This window comes from Drosophila takahashii, chromosome 2L (assembly GCF_030179915.1).
Source record: "Drosophila takahashii strain IR98-3 E-12201 chromosome 2L, DtakHiC1v2, whole genome shotgun sequence".
In the NCBI taxonomy this organism is placed as follows: domain Eukaryota; kingdom Metazoa; phylum Arthropoda; class Insecta; order Diptera; family Drosophilidae; genus Drosophila; species Drosophila takahashii.
In genome coordinates, this window is record NC_091678.1 from 16,591,227 (window position 1) to 16,612,096 (window position 20,870).

The window sequence follows — 20,870 nt, forward strand, 5'->3', positions numbered from 1 at the left end:
CACCCACAGAGCATCCCTCTTTTCGCATTCACGTGTCCCACCCAGTTAGCAATAAAACCAGCTGTCAATTTGTTTATATTATAAAAAATAATTAGTCTGTATTCAGCGCCGAAGTCGACGACTCCATCATAGATGTATGTTGGATGTATCGTATATATGTACGTAGGTTGGATTCTGCAAGCTGCACATTGCAATTTGGGTTGAAAGAAGATTTGTGTGTGGGAGGTGGGGGAAAAGGGGATTCTGTGTTTTTGGTGATTATGTTTAAAATTTAAAGCATACGAGAGCGGGTTTCGTGGGTGATTAACTACGCTTGATAAGTGGAATAATTGTACGAAATATGTATGGATAATGCAATATAATTAGTGTTTTCGTATGGCTTAGACATTTCGCTTGGTTTAGGTTTATATGCTGATGACGCTGACTAAAAAGGCAATGGAGGAATGTCGATAATTTTAATTATAGTTTGATGATCGAATCAAAAACGAACAAAATGCGGCACAAAATTTTAGCTATCCCCGGGCGGCACACAAATTGTTGCATACCTCCGGGCGTCTTTCATTTTGCTTGCACTCATTATGTTTTGTTTAATATGTTTGTTATGTTATTTATATAGAATATGCAATAGGTTTTCTTAAAATCATCCATCGATTCGCATTCCTTATAGTATATGTATCTCTGATAAATATATAATTTATTTATTTTTTGTTGAATTTTCTTATGCTTCCGTTTGGTTTCATTTCATTTTGTTCGTTTTTCGTTTTGTAACATAGTTTATTTAGGCAAAAATGGCAACAAAATTGTATGTTTAACATTTGTCTACTGTGCAAAAACCGTTTCGCTTTATAGTCAGTGGTTCTTGTCGCTCTTGTCCTTGATTAGTAGTAGATGTGTATAACTTTAGCTAACTAACAATTAATTTAAACATTTGGTAACTTATAATTGGCAATAAATCGTTTGAATAAGCAAACATTCAACATTTAGCATACTTGATCTTAAATCGACTGCCCGAACAGATAACCCAAACTAAACAATAAATAGCTATATGATATATGTATGTATATTGAGTGTGTATATAAATATGTTTGCGTGTATGTATATATAGATGTATCTCTGCATTGTAAAGTCATAGTGATTGTAGCCTGATTATGTTATTAATATATTTATGTTCAATATTTATTGATAGTCGGGACTTCTTCTCTTTTTATGAATGAACTTGGGTTTACTATCCCATGATCCTTAGTTTCTTAACTTTAAATGTTTGTCCCGACTATCTTTCATTATGCTAGCTGGCAACTTAAGATATTTAAAGCCCCGTTTGAACTTATGCGTGTATTTAGTGAGTGAGTGAGTGATTGATTCGATTGATTTATAGCGTATGCAGTGGGTCAAGTAACTGTAAGATAGTTGAAGTTTTCTGTTTTAAAAATTCTGACAAAATTTAAAGTTTTTGTATGATATTCGAAAGATATGGCTTCGATTTGGAGCAGTCGGATTTTTGAATAATGCTCATTGGCAATATCGAGTACAGATGGGGCTAAAGATATGTATACTTTATCGAAAGACTTTTCCTACCAAATATTGTATAAATTCATCTATAAGAACTTGTGACTCCCTTACAGCTGCTCGACCCACTGATTTTATTATGAGTTATTTAGGTAATTGGGTTAGTTATTAGATTACTTAAAAATTGCATGTTTTCGTTCCCTCTGGTTGGTTTTCTTCATATGTTTTTTTTTTTCTTGTGGCAGACGTCGTCGCCTAGTAAAAGTTAATCAGTCGCTATCAAAGATCCTCTATCCTTCTACCTCATCCTAGTCGTGTTTTTCTAAAACTGTATGATATTTGTTCCTTTTTGGTTTAAATTAGCTTGTTTCTTTTTTGGCCATTTTGAATGCTGGACTAGCTCGGTTTTTTTACGTTTTGGTGGGGCTTTTGGACTTGGATGCGGTGTCATTTTGCTGTTGCTGTTTAAAAATCGCTGATCTCACCCTCAGTCTCTGGATAGGTGCACGAAAAGGGGGTCAACAGCCAGTTGCAGAGTCCCTTATTATTGCCGGCCTGATCCTGGCGATGCCTCTTCTTGTGGCACTGCCTTTGGTAGTTCCCAATGCCCGCCGATGTGACGGCTCCGGATCCGGAAATGGTGATCCGATGCCGCTGACCCTTGGACATGCCGGATGCGAAGCTACTCTCATCCGAGTCCCTCACGGTGGCCACACTGTGGTAGCCACTCTCTGCCCGCCGGGAGATGCCCGAATGCTTGGAGGTCCTCGGCGTGGAGTTCGAGTCATGGCCACTGTCGTAGGCCTCGGAACTGGTATTCAGGGGCAGCAGGGGAAGTCGCGACTGGGCCGCCAGGGGCAGTATATTCGTGATCTCGTTCAGCTTGTGCTGCGCATCCTCCAGAGAATTCCGCTTGCCCACCGCCGCTGCCATCGACTTCTCGTCCAATTCGCAAATATCATCGTGTTGTGGTGTAAATCGTTTCTCACCCTTCTGCAGATTGGGATCGGAAGCTCCGTCCGGCTGGCGGAGCAGTGCATAATCATCCATTCCAGCTATCTCCATTATGCCATTCAAGCTGGGCAAAGATCCTTGACTCGGACTGTGAGACGGCTGTTTTGGCGGACTGGGTGTCAGTCTGTAGGCCGGTTCACTGCAAACGCTACTCTGGCCCACATTGAAGTGATAGACGGGCTCACTGAACACGCTTCCAATATCCGTGCGGAAGAGGGCGGAAGAGGGCGTGACCTCGGCCATCGCCAGTTGGGAGGTGAAAATCTCGTGCAGTCGGGCCAGTTGATCAAATTGGTGTCTACAAATGGAAAAATAAAAATTAAAGTGTATTAGATTTGGAATTAATTGCGCGGGTACTCCTAGAGTATGGCCTATAAATCTATAAATCGCAAAAGTCTGTGACGCCTAAATTTTGAAGTTAAAACTGAAAAAATCAGTTTTAATCCGCCCTAGTGAAAAACTAGTCCCAAAGATTGTTAACTTATCAAAACAGTTTGTCGTTCGTCTATTTATTACGATAGAAAAACCTTTAAAAAGGAGGCTTATCTTGTTAAATATCCTATTCCCAACTGTCCGCCCTTAAATTTTTTAATGGCTATCTCATAGTCGGGCAATTGACTTCCTGATTTTACTGCATTTATTTATAGCTTTATAATATTTTTTCAAATATTTGTAGTATTTTTAGAAGTTTTGTTTCAAGTTTAAACAAGTTTATATTCAAATGTTTAAAAATGTTAATTTTGGAAAACTTCTCAATTTTATAAAGATAAACCATTAAACCCACCATTTTTATACCAAACATTTTTATGCATTTTAGTTAGCTATTAAGTTAAATATAAACCAACTCACCTTGCTCTTTCGCCGCACTCGCTAAAGGATTCGCAGGCCATGTTGAAGCTGGACACGAAGGACAGGTTGTCGCAGTGACTCAGGGCCGACAGGGGATGTGCGCTGTGATCTCTGGACATGGTCCTGGCAATCTCCTCCTCGGTGACTTGCAACCCACAATCAATACTCCGCTGCGATGGATGATGTGATGACGACGCTCTGCTGGCCACCAGTTCGGCCTCATGGAGCTGTTCCCGGGACACATGACGCGACAGCATTCTGTGCAGGTTATCCTGCGATATATCCCGGGAGCCGAGAGGATCATCTAGTAGTGGAAGAGCAGGCGGTACCTCCGAGGGACCACTGTCCTCGTCCTCATCGCCATCCGGTGGAGCGGGATCCAGGAGGGGTAAACTCTCGAAGCATGGCTGATTGAGATCCAAGGTGGGTTCCGGATTGAAAGCAGGTCTGTCTGGTAAGTCCAGCGATTTTTGCTTCAACTGCGAGAGCTTCCAGTGCAGAGCAGTGGGCGAATTACTGGCGGACACGGTACTTTGGAAGACTTGCGTGGTCTGATTCTCCACCCACTGACGAATCATGGTCTTTTTGTGGGCATCCATGAACCCGTAGCCCTGCGTCTGACTGCCACCGGCGACTGGAAGATTGCCGGCTGTCAGCGATCTGCACGACTGGGATTTGGGACCATCTACCCAGGTCTCGCACTGTTTCACATGATTAACCTCCCTCATCAGATGACGTGCCTCGGCCACTTTGGCCCTGGAAACCCGAGGACCATCGATCCACTGCTCCTCGGTTATTTTCCTCATGCCGGCCTCCAATTGTTCGAGAGCCGCTCCCGGATGAGCTCTTCGCATGGGCGATCCCTTGGGCGAGGGTACCATCGATCCCTTGGACACCATGTGCCGTGGTATCGGTATCGGCGATCCCATGGCCTGCATCTGTGGTTGCTCATGGGGAATCTGTGGCGAGGAGCAGGCTCCTGCTCCCGCCTGTCGTTTCAGGCTGCCCGTATTGCTTCCCGGCAGCTTTTTGACTGAAATCGGAAAAGGAAAAAATAGTCAACATTTTAAAAAGATATTTATTAACATAAAAAAAAAGTAGTTTAAATATTAATATTTTTTTCTAAATAAAGAATTCGTATAATAATCTTACGAAAAATATGTAGTAAGTAGAGATTTATAATTTCAAATCATAATTTTTGTTTTGGCTGAAAATGGACAAGGAAAAAGGTTCCAAATATTAACAAGATATTTATTTAAACGCTCCATAATTAAAAAATTTGTTTTTATATTAATATTTTGCTAAAAGTGTATTCTAAATGAAGAAATCCTATAATAGAATTACGAAAAAATTTATAAAATATAGATTTTCTGCCGAAAAGGTATTCTAAATGAAGAAATCCTTTAGTAGAAATTAGACATCTGCATGACTGATATCAAATTTCAGAGCATACTTTAGCATTTTTTAACCATAAAATAATGTAATCTAAAATTCGCACTGAAAATATTGCATTGTATATTTCGTAACATGGGCATTATTTATCTTTGGTCTAACTATGTTATGTAATACTATTAAAAATTGTTGTGAAACCATAGTTCTTATGGAACCCAAAATATAAAGAAGGATTTGCACATACCTTTCTCCGCCGCCATGGCCTTCTTCATCATCATGGGACTGTTGTTGGCGGACTTCGAGGGGGGCTTCTCCAGCCCACTCCCCTTGAGGGCTTTACTCATCACCCCGCGATTATCCCCCGCCGTCAGCGAAGGCAGATATACGGGCGGATGTTCCCCATCCGTGGCATCGTCATTGGGTCCCATATAGATGACTGTGTCGGCGGAGATTTCCGAACTCGAGGGATCCGCCCCCGATCCCGCCGAGGAGCCATTGCCGCCGAGTCCCTGGGCCAAGCCCACCGCCAGGGGCATGGGAACACGATGTTTCCGGCGGCGCAGGCGATGAATCCTGGATGCGATTTGGATGGTGGAGAGGGCGTCCTGGTAGCTCTGCTCCGGCCGCACATGAGCCACGATGGCCACATGGCAAGTGATGGGGGCCAGGCAGTCCTTGAGCAGCGGGGTCAGCGGGTGGTCCTTGTGCGGGGGATGCCTCTGGCCGGAGAGTATCGCCAGCAGTATGTTCCCGATCCCCGACAGCGGCAGTCCCCCGCTGCGATTCGCACACCCGCCCAGGTCGATGATATGTAAACGGCTCCGACCGCCAGCAACTACACAGAGAGAAAAAACCGTAAATAAAAGTGGTGTCTTATATCATAACATAAAATGTGTTTTCCAAATGAAAAGATTATTTTTTTAAACTTTAAATATTCCCAACCCCATATCCTTTTTAAAAACTCTGAAAAAATCAAATAGCAATATTTAACTGATACATTGTCCCATTTTTCTGTTTTCCCCTGTGTTTGTATAAAAGGAAAGTGGGTGGGAGTGGGTTTAAATGGGGTGGCGTCGGGTGTTGGAGTGGAGGAAATGCGACACTTTAATGGCGCTGCCGTCTAGTGGTAGTGAAGCATTTAGCGGGCCACTTGAGTGGCAGCAGCAACAAAAGTGGCAGCAACAAAAGCAGTAACATGAAGGGAAAGAGCATTTTCAAAGCCGAATAATAAAATACCCTAAAAGTTCTTAACTTGCTATTTGAAAAATTATTTAAAAACTATAGCTATCTTGTTGGTCCATATTACTTAAAAACATATTTGTGGTAATCTGTAAATATTAGTACAGTCGAATTTTAATATCTTGAACTATTCATTTGATTTTGATTTTTAAATCAATACAGAAATCTTGACATATGGGTTATCTATTTATGTTCTGAGTTTAGACTTTTGGCTAAAACTTAGGCCTTATAATATGTATAAATGCAAATAAAATAAGTTCTATAAATCGAATTATCCTTTGAAAGATAGGGAATAGAGCTATGAATATCATAGTATTTCTAGCCATATTTTAGCATTTTTACAGGCACTAACTGTTCCAGAATTTCCATCAACACCCCCTTTTGGCAGGGCATGATAACAACAATGTGTCGGACACTTACCACCCCCCTTGCGGGACAGACTGTACTGGTAGACGTGGAGCGTAAAGATGAGGGCGGACTCCAAGGGGGCGGCACATCCAGAACTCCCAGATCCCGTGGAACCGGAACTTTTTAAGCGTCCGGCGAGCGCAGAGTCGAGAAACAGGGCCGCACGCTCGGCGGTGGGTGCACGTAGTTCCGTTGGACCGCCAAGGAAGTCGTCACGCAAATAAATCCCCGGGGAGTCGTCAGATTCTGTGTAGTAGTCGCCGTATTCGCCGTAGTCGCAGCCGGAGTTCCAGTATTGAGACCGAAAAAAAGTAGCGGGGAGTGAATGAAAAGGGCATTAGGTTTTATGTGGGAATAAACGCCGTATTCTACGGGGATAAAGGGCGGGGGCCTTGTTGATGATAAGAAGGTTGGGGAGTCGGAACTGCTGCCCAGGTTAAGTTTATTCAAATTGGGCCAGTTACGACCCCGACCCGCCCCAGTCATCATCATCATTGTTTGGCCCAGGGGCAACATTATGCCACGCCCCCTGCACCCGCCCACAACGGAGCCATTTATTCTGCCGGCGATTCTGCCCGCTGGCTGCTAACAGGTGGACCAACCAGTGCCACCAGCTACCCAAAATTAAAGACAAAGAGGTAAGTTAAACAAAAAGCAGCCAAATTGAGCACGAGGGTAACTACAAGTGCAAACAACTAAGTAATATTAGCTTTCCCCTCACACTTTCTGGACGAATACTTCTCAATTCTTTAGGTAAACAAGTTAGTCCTTAATCCCCTGATTTTAGTTAATTAGTTTACAAAAGTTCAAAACAACTTTGAACAGCAGACAGTTTAAGTAGTCTACCGAAATGAATATTAAATTAAGGTTAGGTAAATTTTGTTAAATATTTTCAATAGATAAAATTAATAATTTGAATTTTTGCCTATATTTTAATATTTTTAATTTATTTAAGACCACTTAGTTGAATTACCTTGGCTAATTTAGTATTTGGATAATAAATGAATAACAAATTCATTTTGTATTTAAATTATCTGTTCACAAACAATTAATCAAACTGAAAAAAGTTATACAACTATCCACCGCAAAAGAAAAATGGCTTCCGGCTTAAATGAAATAGTTGCACATTAAATAGTTGACCTGGAAACGTTGTGGAATTGCCCCTCATCCCGGCCATATGCTTACCGGCTGCATGCGAGATGAGCAAATCCTGCGAGAGGGCATCCGGCCTGGTGGCACTGACGCCCACGGCACTGACCCGCACCGAGAAGCGCGCCCCGCTCTTCTGCCTCCGCTCCTGGATGCCCTTGTACAGCCAGGCGATGGCGCAGGGGGCCGCTCCCAGGGAACACGCCCCACCACTGCCACTGCCACTCCCACTGCCTGGTCCGCCCACCTCCCCCAACACCGTTTGGGGCTGTCCGGTGGCGGGATATCCCATGGCCAGCAGGCAGCCATCGGAGCCCTCGAGCACGGCGGGTATCACTTCGCTTAGCGCCGATGCACACACATCCGACTGGAATATACGATGCACAGAGAGAAAATATTAGTCACTTAATTATTAATGGCAATTAAAATTATAAAAAATATGGGCTAGTGATAACTAATAGAAAGGCATTATAGCTTTGTCTAGAAGTTTGCACACATTAAAAGAATAATTCTCGAGTTTATAACAAGCTATTGACAAATGACCAAAATATAATAATAACGACTGGCTCTCAAAAAGTAAAGATTTTTCTTAAGTTTTTAATATTTTCCGTAAATGTTGAGTAGTAAAGTGCAACATTTAACGTGTATAATAATGGTAAATGCTAAATAGTTTTTAAGTTTCTTTAAGATCAATTAAAAGCTCTAGTAAAAATACTAAATGCTAAAGTTAACTGCTTAATTTATGTATTTGTAACTTATGTATTTTTTATGAAACTAAATAATTTCTTCACAGAATGCAGACATATTTACACCTTATAAGCACCCTACATGTTTTAGATGATCGAAACTACTACTAAATTATTGCCTCTTTATCTAAAGGAAAATTACACGTTAGTACGTAATTATTTTTCCTTGCACATTATTGTATTTTTTGCCAGTGAAACAGAATACGAATAGGTGTGGAGTGGAGGTCAGTGGGTGGTGGCTAACAAGGCATACTAATGGGCTTCCTTTAATGGCTGGAATTGGGTTCGATTGCGGGGTTAATTCGATTGCTGATTAGATCCGATGGGGGAGGACAATGCGCGTATGTGTTAATTCTATTGGGTGTATTTCTTTCCCTTGGTCTGAGGGATTGCCTTATGAGTGATTGCACTTCAAGGGTCATAAATCTTGGAAAGGAACTTTGCTTGCCATGAATTATGAAGATTGATTGTGGTATTTTGTGGTGACTTGTTATTCTCTGGAATTACTAACACCTCTTTTGTAATCTTATAACAAGTTAAATAGCATAACTTTGAGACAAACATGAGACATTTGTCGTTTTGCCAAAAATAAATCCATTAAACGCAAAATGTGTTCCATTGTAATTTTCTTTCCCACTATAAGATTACCGCAGACAATGAAACTTTTGTAATTGCAACCCAATATTTACGTTCGAGGAAATATTTTCCATGTGCCAGAGGCAAATAACTACGCGAGAAGTCTGGAAACTTCTGTTGATTTTAAAGGGAAAGTAAACTAGAAAAGTTTGTAGGCACTTTCAGTGTGCTTGAAGTTTTGTAATTCTCTGAAAATATAAATCCTTGCAGATTGCTATGTACATAATGAATGGTTCTTAAAGTCAATATTATGTTTGTTTTTATGCCAACTGAGAGTCTAGTTAGTAATTTACACTTAATAGACGTTTATATTGTTTATTTACCACTTTTATATTGTTCTTGTGCATAAACATGATACTTAATGTCAACAGTAACCAATCTAATATTTGTTTTACATAGTAACGGTTGTTTTGTTTTGACTTTGCTGCTGATTAATTATTTAAATGTTTTTCTAAATACACAAAAACAAGTCTCAGTTATATACAATTCTTTAAAATATGAATTAATAAAGATTTGGTCAATTATTTATTTCTGATAAACATTAAACAGAATACATTTGGAAAATCAGACAGTCTGAAGTCTTCTTAAAAAAAAAAAACATATATTGTTATATAGCTATATAACTATAGTTAACTAAATTTTCCTTTATCTATTGTAGCCTACTATCAGTAGGTACTTCACTATTTGTACCGAAATACAAGGGAAAAAATCAATCAAAATAACAATATTTCCAACTTTCATTTGGAATATAAAAAACTTTTGGGTGAAAGTGGGAAAGAATATCTCCGCAATACTTAAAAAAAATTGAAAAGACCACATATCTGCATAAATATTTTTATAACAAAAAAACAAATCTTAAATAGACTTAATTGGCGTCCCATTTTTATACGAAACTCACCTGTTTATCCTCCGCGGTGAAGAGGTGGTCGAATGCAAACATTTTGGGTGCGGCCACCATGGGTCCGCGTTCCTGGGCAGCCTGCGGCGCAGGACACGCGTTCCTCGGATCGGTGAGCGTGACCTGTCGCTTCTTCTTGTCCAGGGCCATAAAGTCCGGCTCTGTTCCGGCGGAGTTCCTGTCCCGCTCCGCCACCCGCAGCATGACCTTCACCTTGCCCACGCCGTAGCACTCGCGGCTGCTGAGGCGGCGGATGAGGGTCGGCGGCATGGGCGGCGGGGCGCGCTGCAGTGCACCACAGAAGCCCCCGTTCCGGGACATATTCGACGTACTAGCGGCCATGGTTCCTTGATTATTGGTTGCCACAGTTGGCGGTGGAAGTTTATTGCTGGAAGCACTTGTGTTTCCTTTTTTGGGGGAAGGGGAACGAATAAAATTGGGAGTTAATAAGGGGCCCAAATCCTGGCTTTTGTTTTATGGCGGGGATCTTAAAATGCAATCGTCACTCCCCATAAACTTTGTTTGTTTTCTGAGGGTTTTATGGTTCTTTAAATAGTTGCCGGGCCTGTCATAAATTGCGATTTCGGTTCGGGCCGATGGGCATAAGTTATTTGGTGCCGCTGCCGGGAAGGGTCCTTCGGTAATGGCCATAACACTTTCGGTTTATGGTTATGGGCCATCTGTTTATTGGGCATATGCCTCACTGTACTATCATCACTATCACGCTCGCACTGTCACTGTCACTAAGCTCGTGTTTTATTCACTTGTAGCATGTTGTGCATAAAATCAAATTTATGTTGAATTTGCTTTGGTTTTTATACTGCCAAATTATGCGCTTCGCTGTCTCTCAAGTATTCTTTGGGGACAGTCGTATTTCACATCCGTTTAATTCTATTTGAAAAGTTGTTGTGCATATTTTTAAGTTCTTTTTGGCTATTAAAAGTTTGAAGCTTAAACTTTTAACCATTTTCAATTATTTGTTGGAGTTATAAAAAGTTTGGAAATTGTTTATTACCTAAAATACATTTTATCAATTTTGTTATTCCAGTTTCGAACCTTTTTTAGTTGCACTTAAAATGATTAAACATTATTATTTTTGAAGATTGTATTTATGTAAAGCATCTAAGAAATTTATGTTTATTCTTGATGTTAATTTTTAAAATCTTTTTTATATCTGCATCAGAGTATTATTATTGTAGAATTATATTATTAAATATTAATTTTAATTAAATTGTTTTATTTAATTATTTATGAATTATTTTTTCCCCCCAAGGAGTTTGCTTAATGTCTTCAAAAGTGTTCTTTGGTAATGGTCTTTCTTTGTCGTGTCACTCAAACTTTTTTTTAATGTTAGATGTGAGTTCCCCCTCGGAATGTGAGGATTACATGAAGACCTGTCTCTTATCAAGCTTGTTATGTTTTATATCACTGGCATTATCAACTTTACTTGTTATGTTCAACTTTATTTTTGAGATATTCATGCAAATTCCATTGGACTTTTTCCTTTTATTTGTCAGTCGCGGGCCGTGACATTTCTTCAATGCCTTCATTATTATTTCAATTTGACTGGGGAAACGTGACATTTTTGCAACGTCTTTCATTAATATTGTCCCCCGATTCCCAGTCCTACTTCCCCATCTCCATCCCCACCTCATAGCTCATAGCTGCCCACTCCATTTTGGCCTCTTCTATATTGCCATTCCCTTTGAATGACAGGCAACAACTTCGGGTCGGTTCAACTTCATTTTTCAGACTACGCGCACCTGCCAACTAAAGGGAACTTCTTTGGTTGCCTTTCCATTCTTTTATATGGGTATTTCCTTTGCTTTTTGCCCTCCCGGGCTCCGTTTTTTTATTCCAGGATTGGCGTCGTCCACCTTTTGAGTTTTAGCTTTGGCTTTTCACACAAATCGATTGGCAATGCCTTCTAATTGTACACAACGCACAATAGGGGAGTCTAGCTGAAGTCAGGGGTTAAGGGTTCTGGGGGGGCCGGAGGGTTAAGGGATTTCCCTTTTGGCACAACACACACACGCACGCAAACAACACTCACGAAACAGGAACAAACACAAACCCTTTTTTTATGACTGGCAATTTCTCGCTGTTGATTTCATCTTTGGCTCAACTCCTTCGACTTTCCGAATTGCCTTGATTTCCTCGCACATGATTTATACTTTATCCAACACACTGGGATTTTCCCCGATTCTCTGCTCTTCGACTTTTGTTGTTTTTCTTGTTGGCTTGTCACTTCAGCGAATAATAAATAAAGAACCCGCGAGGCGAGAAAGCCAAACGCGTGCCGACTGCGTTGGCATTACAATGGCAACTGAAGTCGGGTTTTTGGTTTCGGTTTCGGAATCGGTCTTCGTCTTGGGCTTGAATTTCCCAAGAGTTTTCCGCCTCTCCGCGGCGCAGGCGTGCCAGAAAATAAGAGCGAGCGACCGATGACCGATGGCAATGCCCCAAATCCTGACCTCAAGGGTGGTCGGACTTTCACTCTTTCGCTCTCTTCCGGAAAATCTCTTCCTTTTGGCCATCGACAGCTTTGAGGCTCAGGTAAACAAAATCAGCGAGGCTAAAACAAAAGGAACAGCGTAAATGATGTTTATATTGTAGACACATCAAAAATGGAATGATACCCCGTCTTTTTCCTACAATAAAATGTACATAGTCTGGCGATTTTACAATTTTAGATTAAAAATCTAATAAAGCATTAGATTGAATTAAATATAAATTTTGATAAATATTTTATATTTGATATTTTAAAAGGTTTTAAGAAGATTTATTGATGGATTTATCCTAATAGGTATTAATATTTTATATCTTTAGCTTATATCAAAATTGTTTGAAGATAAGGAAATCAAGATCTATGTATAGTGTTTAAAAAATAAAACCAACACACAATTAAAATGTTTTGAAATTTAAATTCGGTATAGAATTTGGTTAAATATTAACTTTGTTTTTAATAAATAAATTGTAAGCATGTTAAAATAGGCCTGGAATCTATTCCCTCTATTCCCAAACATTTTCAAGGCTTAAGCACTAATCGTAATTGAAATGACAATTGTATAAATACAGGTACAAATATTCAAGGTTATAATTATGTAAATTTAAAATGATAAAAAATGATAAATGATCAAAAATGCAGGGTCATCGCATAAGTCTCCACATCGAAAATGACAACTATAACTTTTACGGCATTTCAAGATCCAATAGCACAAATACAATATACCTTTATTCAGAGTGAGTACCTGGAATAAAAAGAATAAGAAAGCACACACGAACACGGTGATAGTTGAGCTGCTGGAGCGTCACTTAAGTGCCGCTTGGAGTTCCTGCTGATGGAGGGGGGTTGGGTTTCCAGGGGCGGAGTGGGCGGTGGGAGGGGTTTGGAGAGGGGGCCAAATGCAAACGATGTGTTTTTAAGTTCGCTTACATTTGGCAGGCTCGTGAAGGAGCTGTTGAGTGTGTGTTTGTATTTAAAAGCATGTGTACATGGAAAGGGATGGGGATTGTCCGGATTTACCTTTACCTTTATTTTCAATTTTTTTTTAACCAAGTGGACAACGGCAACGGCTCAATTAAAGGGGCCCAGGCTGATTGCTATTAAGGTAGCTGCAGGAAAACGCCGGTAATCCAATCCGCCGTTAAAGTGCTTCGTTACTAATTATCATAAAACTTGAGGGAAATTCCGTGAAAAGCCTTTTTCCGCATCGGGCAAATCAAATTTTATGTAATCCAAGCGCCAAAAAGCAAAACAAACAAACGAAACGAAGCTTAAGTCGAGTGAAAGGAGATAAACAGTTTGGGAAGCACTTTTCTCAATAGTTTTATAGTTACTTGAGGGCGCCATCTAGCGGATGGGTATCAGGTGGCAGCGCCAAAAGCGTTACAGTTTGAAACTGGATTCGAAATGAACGCCAAATATGGAAAATATAAATGTTTAATATCTTATAGTTATATAATTTACAAATAAAAAAACAAAAATTGATAAATTGTATCCAAAAAGATTGATTTGCATTAAGAAACTTTGTGAAACACAAACGACTTATCTTTTGAGTCATATCCGCTGCCGAGTAATTTCCCATATCAATTGTTGTAAATAATATAAATAAATATTTATTCCCTTTGCAAGCCAGCAAGTGCACCCGGAGTCAGTGTATTTTAAACTTTCCTCTCTTGCGGTTTAACTTAACTCTCTAAGCATGTTCAAGTTGAGAACTTTATTTTTCTTCGCATCTATTGCAATACTTCCTAATGTATCTTTATCGGGATACAAGGATACTAGCCAATTCGTGTGCTTATTAAAGGATCCGCCAAATCAATGTGGGGAATTCTGTCTCACAGCGCTAATGCCTCTTATCGACCACATTGCCAAGCACCAGGAACAGTGGAGCACCTGTAATCTCAAACTAAACGAGACCGAGGCGAAATTGGCCAAAATAGAGGAACAGCTGACTGCGGTAAAAATAAAGTCAGAAAAACAACTGCAGGCTCTACAGGTGAAGATGGAGAGCCAACAAAGTGCCGTGATGGAAAGCCTTTCTCAAATCAATAGGAAAATCACATTAATTAAATTCGACAGGGTTGGACAAAGGTTCTTTTACATCGAGCACAACCTTAAACAAAATTGGACCAGTTCTTCAAACACCTGCAAACTGATGGGAGGAAATCTAGCATCCATTAAAAATGAAGAGGAGTTCAACGCCATCACTTCGAAACTCAATAAGGACACTAGTTATAAAGTGGGCATAAACGACCTGGCCGAAAAGGGCGTTTTTATATCTGTGTCCTCTGGAAAAAAAGCTCCTTTCTTGAAATGGAAAACGGGTGAACCCAAATACGATCACGTAGACCAGCGCTGCGTTTCTGTGCATAATGGTGCCATGTGGGTGGACGGTTGTAGTGCCGCTCACAATTTCATTTGCGAGGCAGCAGATTAAAAGTTTTGAAGAAAGCAAATCTATATAGTTTTTCTTTTACTTTTTAATTATTACAAAAATTCAAAACCCTAATGGTAAACTAGAACATAATTATATATTACCTACAATATAAAGAAGTCTTCTGGGAAAGATTCACGTAAATAGCTTTATGGCTAAAAGATTAGTTTGCGTATAACTGGACGGACATGTCTAAATTGACTCGACGAGTCGTTCTCCACCGGATATGACTCAGAAGATAGTTATAAATCATTTGTATCTTTCTTATCAAATGCAGAAGGTAGTTAAATATAAATAAAGTAAAAAGAGAATGTTTGCAAAATGTATTAAAAAACCCGTTCTTATCAATAATAATGCACTTATCTTCGCAAGTCACTAAGTGGGTGCAGAATTAGTGTATTTTCAACCATCGTTCATAGAAGTTTAATTTTTCAAGCATGTTCCAGCCAAAAACTTTATTATTCTACGCATTTATTGTAATATTCATTAACGTATCCTTGTCAGGATCCGAGGTTGCAGGTCGATCCGTGTGCCTATTGCAGGATCCTCCGCATCAATGTGGTGACTTCTGCCTTACAACACTGATGCCATTGATCGGTTACATTGCCAAGAACCAAAACCAGTGGAGCACTTGCAATCTCAAATTAAATGAAACCGAGGCTAAATTAAGTAAAATAGAAGACCAACTGAAAGTTGTAAAAAACCAGTCTGAAGAACAACTGCAGGCTCTACAGGTCAAGATTGAAAGCCAACAAAGTGCGATGATGGATGCCCTTTCCCAACTCAATAGGAAAATCATGTTGCTAAGATTCAACAGGATCGGCTCTAGATTCTTTTACATCGAGCACAACCTTCAACAAAATTGGACCAGTGCTATAAACACCTGTAAGCTGTTGGGAGGTCATCTGGCTTCTATTAAAAGTGAAGAGGAGTTCAATGCCATTTCTGCGCAACTGAAAAGGGATATTAGTTACACGCTGGGCATCAACGATTTGGCCGAAAAGGGCGTCTTTATATCTGTGTCCTCTGGAAATAGAGCTCCTTTCTTGAAATGGAAACCGGGTGAACCCAAATACGACCATATAAGTCAACGTTGCGTTACTGTTAATAACGGTGGCATGTGGGTTGATTCTTGTAGCGGAAAACACAATTTCATTTGCGAGGCAGAGGATTAAAAATACAAAATTTTAAGAATTTATGGTTTATAATATGTAGAATAAAAAACAATTTAATACAGATAATTCGTTAAACTTTTATTTAGCCATTGATGTTTTGTTTTCTAACATATACATACTTGAGTATCATTATTATCTTCGTTTTTTTTGTTGCCTTTTCGATCGTTTCGCACTCTCTATTTACAATGATGGAAATAGTGTGCAAAGGTGCAATATTGCCTAGTTGAAAATGCATTTGCGATGAAAATGTATCATGTATATATCGTTATTCGGTATCGGCATCGATATCTCTATCGATAACTAAGGCTAGTTCGCAGTGAGTGTATCGAGTGTTTTGTGTGAGTGTATAACGCATCGTTCGCTTAAAGACCTAATCTTAAGACTAAACAAACAATTTGAAACAAACAGCCTAGATGGAAAACATACTTCTCGTACAATAGGTAGAAACAACTTCAGAGGTAAGTATTACTCATCGACAGGGGTAATATTCATATGAGCTGGGGGGGAGATGAGGGGTTTTCGTTGCTTGGTAAACTTTGTCACGCGTTAAAGTCGTTGAAACAGAACAAAAAATAATACACATAAGATATGCAGTGTGCCATGAGTTGGGTTGAGATTCGCAAATCGGAATTCGGGTTGGATTGGATGCGTGGGATCGCTTAGTGGGAAGGTGCTCCATACGAGCTGCTGGGCGCAGAGGGGGCGGGAGGGGCAGCTGGAGCTCCGTACTCGGGGGCTGGAGGCGCCACGCTGTTGGGATAGGGTCCAGTCTCCTCCTTCTGGGTCTTGTAGCGGATGAAGTACACCTCCGGCTTGCTGGGCTGGGTGGGAGCCGGCGTCGGGATGATGATCTCGGGCTGCTCCTCCGGCTTCTTGACTAGCACGTACACCAGCGTCTTCTCCTCGTTCTGCGGGAACTGCGGGATTACTGGGGCGGTCGGGGCAGGTGGGGATGGGGCCTTGATGAACACGATCTTGTAGTGCTTCTGTGGAGGCGGCACGTACAGGGGTTTCCTAGTGAAAATAATGGAAATACCGGGTTTTAATTGATTGAAAATAATAATAAATATTTTAGGAATCTCTAGTTGAAGAATCTAATATCGATCTTATGATATAAGACAATTTGTGGTAACCTGTACGGTTTTTACAGGACTAATGCAACTTCCGTTTACCTACAATTTACACAGACATAATTGTTTACCACATTTCCTATAATTTGGCATATCTGCACGAAAAAAGCAGGAAAGCTGGAGAAAGGAGTTTCCCCTCGAGGAGTATGCAAATGTCAAGACCATAAATGGTGACCTCCCAAAAATGGTGAGCCAGGTGCAGCAGCTGCTTGTCGTTTTGGCTAATCAGATGAAGACGATGGCCATTGTGACGATGACAACGACTGTCACAACAACGACCTCAAGATGAGGGTTTACATAAAACTCCCTATGGTAATCACGCTCCTGTCCCTCCGCGTCTTCTGATAATTAGCTTGGAAATGCGACTGAGATATATAAAAAAGTACTCGGGGAGAGCTTAGGTAACATTTTAGTCACGGTTTGGCGGTCTGCAAAGCCATATCATTCCCCCCTCGGGGTAATTAACATTGCTTCCAACTCCAATTGAAAACAGGCAGAAGACGACAGAAAACATTGAATCAGAGAAAAGAGAGAAAAGTTGGATGGCTTTCGTTTTCTCGGGTATTAAATAATTTTCCTCCTTGCAAACGACCCTCTAAATACCCTGGAAATGAGGCAACAGCTGTGCGGCGGCAAAGGGCCCTGAGCCGGATTAGATGATTGGCGGCGGGTCTTGCAACATTTGTCTAGTTATTATCTTTGGGAGTTGGCGGCACTAGTTGGTTTACGGCGATGAATTGTGAGAGAATCTGCATAAATGGCGTGGATTATATACTCATAACACAACAATGTGTTTTCGCTCATTTTGTTTGCCAATCTTAAGTGGAACAAGACAAATAAAGCGAGATCATTTGTAATCGCTCCCCATCACGCGAGATGCAGAAAAATGGAAAGGGATCACCACTGATGGGTTGTGTGAATAATTTGAACTGATTTTGATGTGGGATAGAAGAATGAGCAATCTCAAGTTCCTAAACAAATTATTGGAAAGGGATTTCTTGAGCTGCCTTAAGATTCACAATTTCAAATGAATGGTTCATTATGCATATTTATTAAAAAACGCTTAGCTTTCTGACCTTAAAAGGACGTCTTGAGATTGAACAGACTGTATTAGCCATATTATATTCGAATACATATATTGTAGAAACTAAGTTGCAAATACTTTCTTAAAAGTCAATTATTGTATTCGTATGTATTATTGTATTATAATATCCAAGATATTTTTGTTTTTATGGCACTATTAAATAGTTGGTTAAGAAAGACAAAAAGAGTATTATTTTAAAATTTCCAAAAATAAATTTAGAAGTTTTATAATAAATTTAAGGTTTTCTTTATAAAGTCTAAAAATTGTGATGAAACAAATTCTTATAATTTGGGAAATATTTAACTTATAAGCGCATTAAGCACTTCTACTTTTTGGTATAATTTTAGAAGATTCTAGGGTATATATAGTTACAGCCATCCTCATATTACTGACTACAGGATATCCGATCCTTGGACTCACCTGGGTGCCTGGTACTCCGGCTCTGGTGGCGGGACATGGACGTAGACGTGCTTGTGGACCACCGGCGGCTGCTGGGGGGGTCCGTACTGGGGAGCTGGGGCGCCGTAGCCGCCGCTGGGTCCGCTCGGCTGGTAGCTGCTGGAGGGGGGCGCACTGTACGAGTCACGCGGCGGCTCGGGACGAGCGGCCACCAGGGCAGCCAAGGCTAAGACGACCACTAACTGCGGACGAGATCGGAGGAGGAGAACACACCATTATCACGGAAACTTGGGAGCTCGCTCGGTCACATGATCATACCACACAACTGGACTGCATTTTCGGGGGCTTTATTTTCGGCTATATCCGTTTCGGGTTTTGTCACTGCTCCAGGTGGTTCGGTGCTACTGGTTACTGGTAATGTGGTGCTGCTTCGACGCGGAACCTCTTACTGCATGCCACAACGATTGTTGCAGTTTCTTTTATAGCGGCGCAGCGCGTGAAATAAAAATTAAGTAAAATTCAAGACGACGACCAAGACCGCTGTTGCTGCTGCTTCGGCTGCTGCCTCAGTCGACCGAGCAGCTGGCTGAGCAGTTGGCAAAGAGCGGCAGCGGCATATAGCCATGAAGAAATTGAAATGTTTAAGCCAAGTCCACAGTCCCAGCCGCAGTTGGCCAGTCATGATCTGGTGGGGAAACCGAGGCTGCAGCTCCTGGCTGCGACGCAGACTGCGGCTGAAACTGCAGCGCCTGCTGACCATTTCTTGGCTTTTGGTTTTTCCTCCTTCGGTTAACTTTAACTACTTCTTTTTCGTGGTTTTTTATTCGTGTGGTCAGGCATTTTTTCTTTTTCGGGGCAACTAGGATTATTTTCAAGGGGAAAATAAGGAACTTGAAAGGTACATTGTATACACAATTAAGCTGGAGGCAGGAGATAAAATTTCAGCAAGGCCATCAAATATGTTTATTCGGTAGTTATTTCAGCTGTTATAAACATAAGTTTTAGTTTAAGGGTCAATTATTTTCAAGGGAAGGAAATAAAAGATTTTATGGTGGGCATTAAAAGATATATGCATAATATAAAACAAAATGTCTTGATATTAGTTTATAGTAAGCATGTTCAATTAAAAAATCACATAATGTAATTTTAGTACAAATAAATAAAAACTACACAAAATAAAAATAAATACAGGTACTAAAAAAGATACTTGCATTTAAATCTGAATGTTTATTTGAATTCAATTAAGTTTTTTGAACTTACGTTATAAAGATAATACAATTAAGATTGTATTTTCCAAGTGTTTTTCATAAACTTACGCATCTAAAAAAATGTATTTATTTTTTCCTTTATTATTTGTAAATACCAATAAGTTATAAAAGGTTACTAGCATCCACAGTGAACTAATAAGAACTTTTTTTTGGATTTGTAGTGTTGATTATATTAAAAGAAGAACTCTGCAATTTATACATGTAATGCCTTTTAGAATAATATTTAAATAAATTGTATTTCTTCATTCTAAAGCTCATTATTAGGGTGATTTCAAATTCTTGATTTAATCAAACAATTAAAATATTCATAAACATTCCTTTTAGAGTATTTCTCTTTCGAGCTGATAGCCAAAAAACAAGGCCTTTCCTGCTTTTCTCATTTTTGATTTTCTTATTGCATTATTATATATATGTGGTTTATGTGTATAAATTGTTATTTTGGTCATTTGGAGGATCCAATCGCAGTGGACTCGTAACCAACTCTGGACTCTGAATCGGATCGTATCGGATCGGATCGTGTGGCACGATTCACTTTCAGTTTCAATGGATGTGGATTCACTCTCATTTAGTCGGCGATTCGGGGAATGGGCTGCTTTGGGATGGGATGGGATGGGATGGGGGATAGCTTTGTGCTCTGGAGTGGGACTGAATCTGGTGTTGGTTTTATTTCATTTCTTCATGCTCTTTCGGCCTTTTGTTAGCCAGCTTCTTTCTGTCTTTCGGGTTGTGTTGGGTTGTCTTGTCTTGACTTGGCCTGGCTTGTTGTTATTATTATTGTTACTGTTATTGTTTTTACTGGTTTTGTTGCCTTTGTAATTGCTGTCCGCGTTTTGGCCACGAAGCTTCACGCTCTTGTTGGGTCGCCCCATCTGCATAAGCATTTTATTTAATTTTTCTCCTCTTTTTTTGTTTATAGTTGTTTTTGCAATATTTTTTGGAATTTCTTAAATTTGTTTTTTTTTTTCTCTGCCGTGTTTTAGTGTTGTTTTTGGGCTGTTTTTCTTATTTAATAATTTACGCCCCGGCCATGACAATTT

General features: G+C 40.1%; 2 protein-coding genes across 2 annotated transcripts; both read right to left on the reverse strand.

Moving 5' to 3' along the window:
* Positions 1 to 93: 93 nt before the first annotated feature.
* Positions 94 to 12,145, reverse strand: LOC108068319 (kinesin-like protein CG14535). The gene is made up of 7 exons (XM_017157807.3): positions 11,912 to 12,145; positions 9,838 to 10,244; positions 7,594 to 7,924; positions 6,421 to 6,654; positions 5,006 to 5,596; positions 3,370 to 4,402; positions 94 to 2,818 (listed from the first exon to the last, which is right to left on the reverse strand). The coding sequence occupies exons 2-7, from the start codon at positions 10,177 to 10,179 to the stop codon at positions 1,972 to 1,974; spliced, it is 3,378 nt and encodes a 1,125-aa protein (XP_017013296.2). The 5' UTR covers positions 10,180 to 10,244; positions 11,912 to 12,145; the 3' UTR covers positions 94 to 1,971.
* A 3,859-nt stretch (positions 12,146 to 16,004) lies between these two features.
* TwdlE (TweedleE) lies at positions 16,005 to 19,005 on the reverse strand. Its single transcript, XM_017157830.3, has 3 exons — positions 18,884 to 19,005; positions 18,587 to 18,807; positions 16,005 to 16,966 (listed from the first exon to the last, which is right to left on the reverse strand). The coding sequence occupies exons 1-3, from the start codon at positions 18,899 to 18,901 to the stop codon at positions 16,612 to 16,614; spliced, it is 594 nt and encodes a 197-aa protein (XP_017013319.1). The 5' UTR covers positions 18,902 to 19,005; the 3' UTR covers positions 16,005 to 16,611.
* Between the last annotated feature and the right edge of the window lie 1,865 nt (positions 19,006 to 20,870).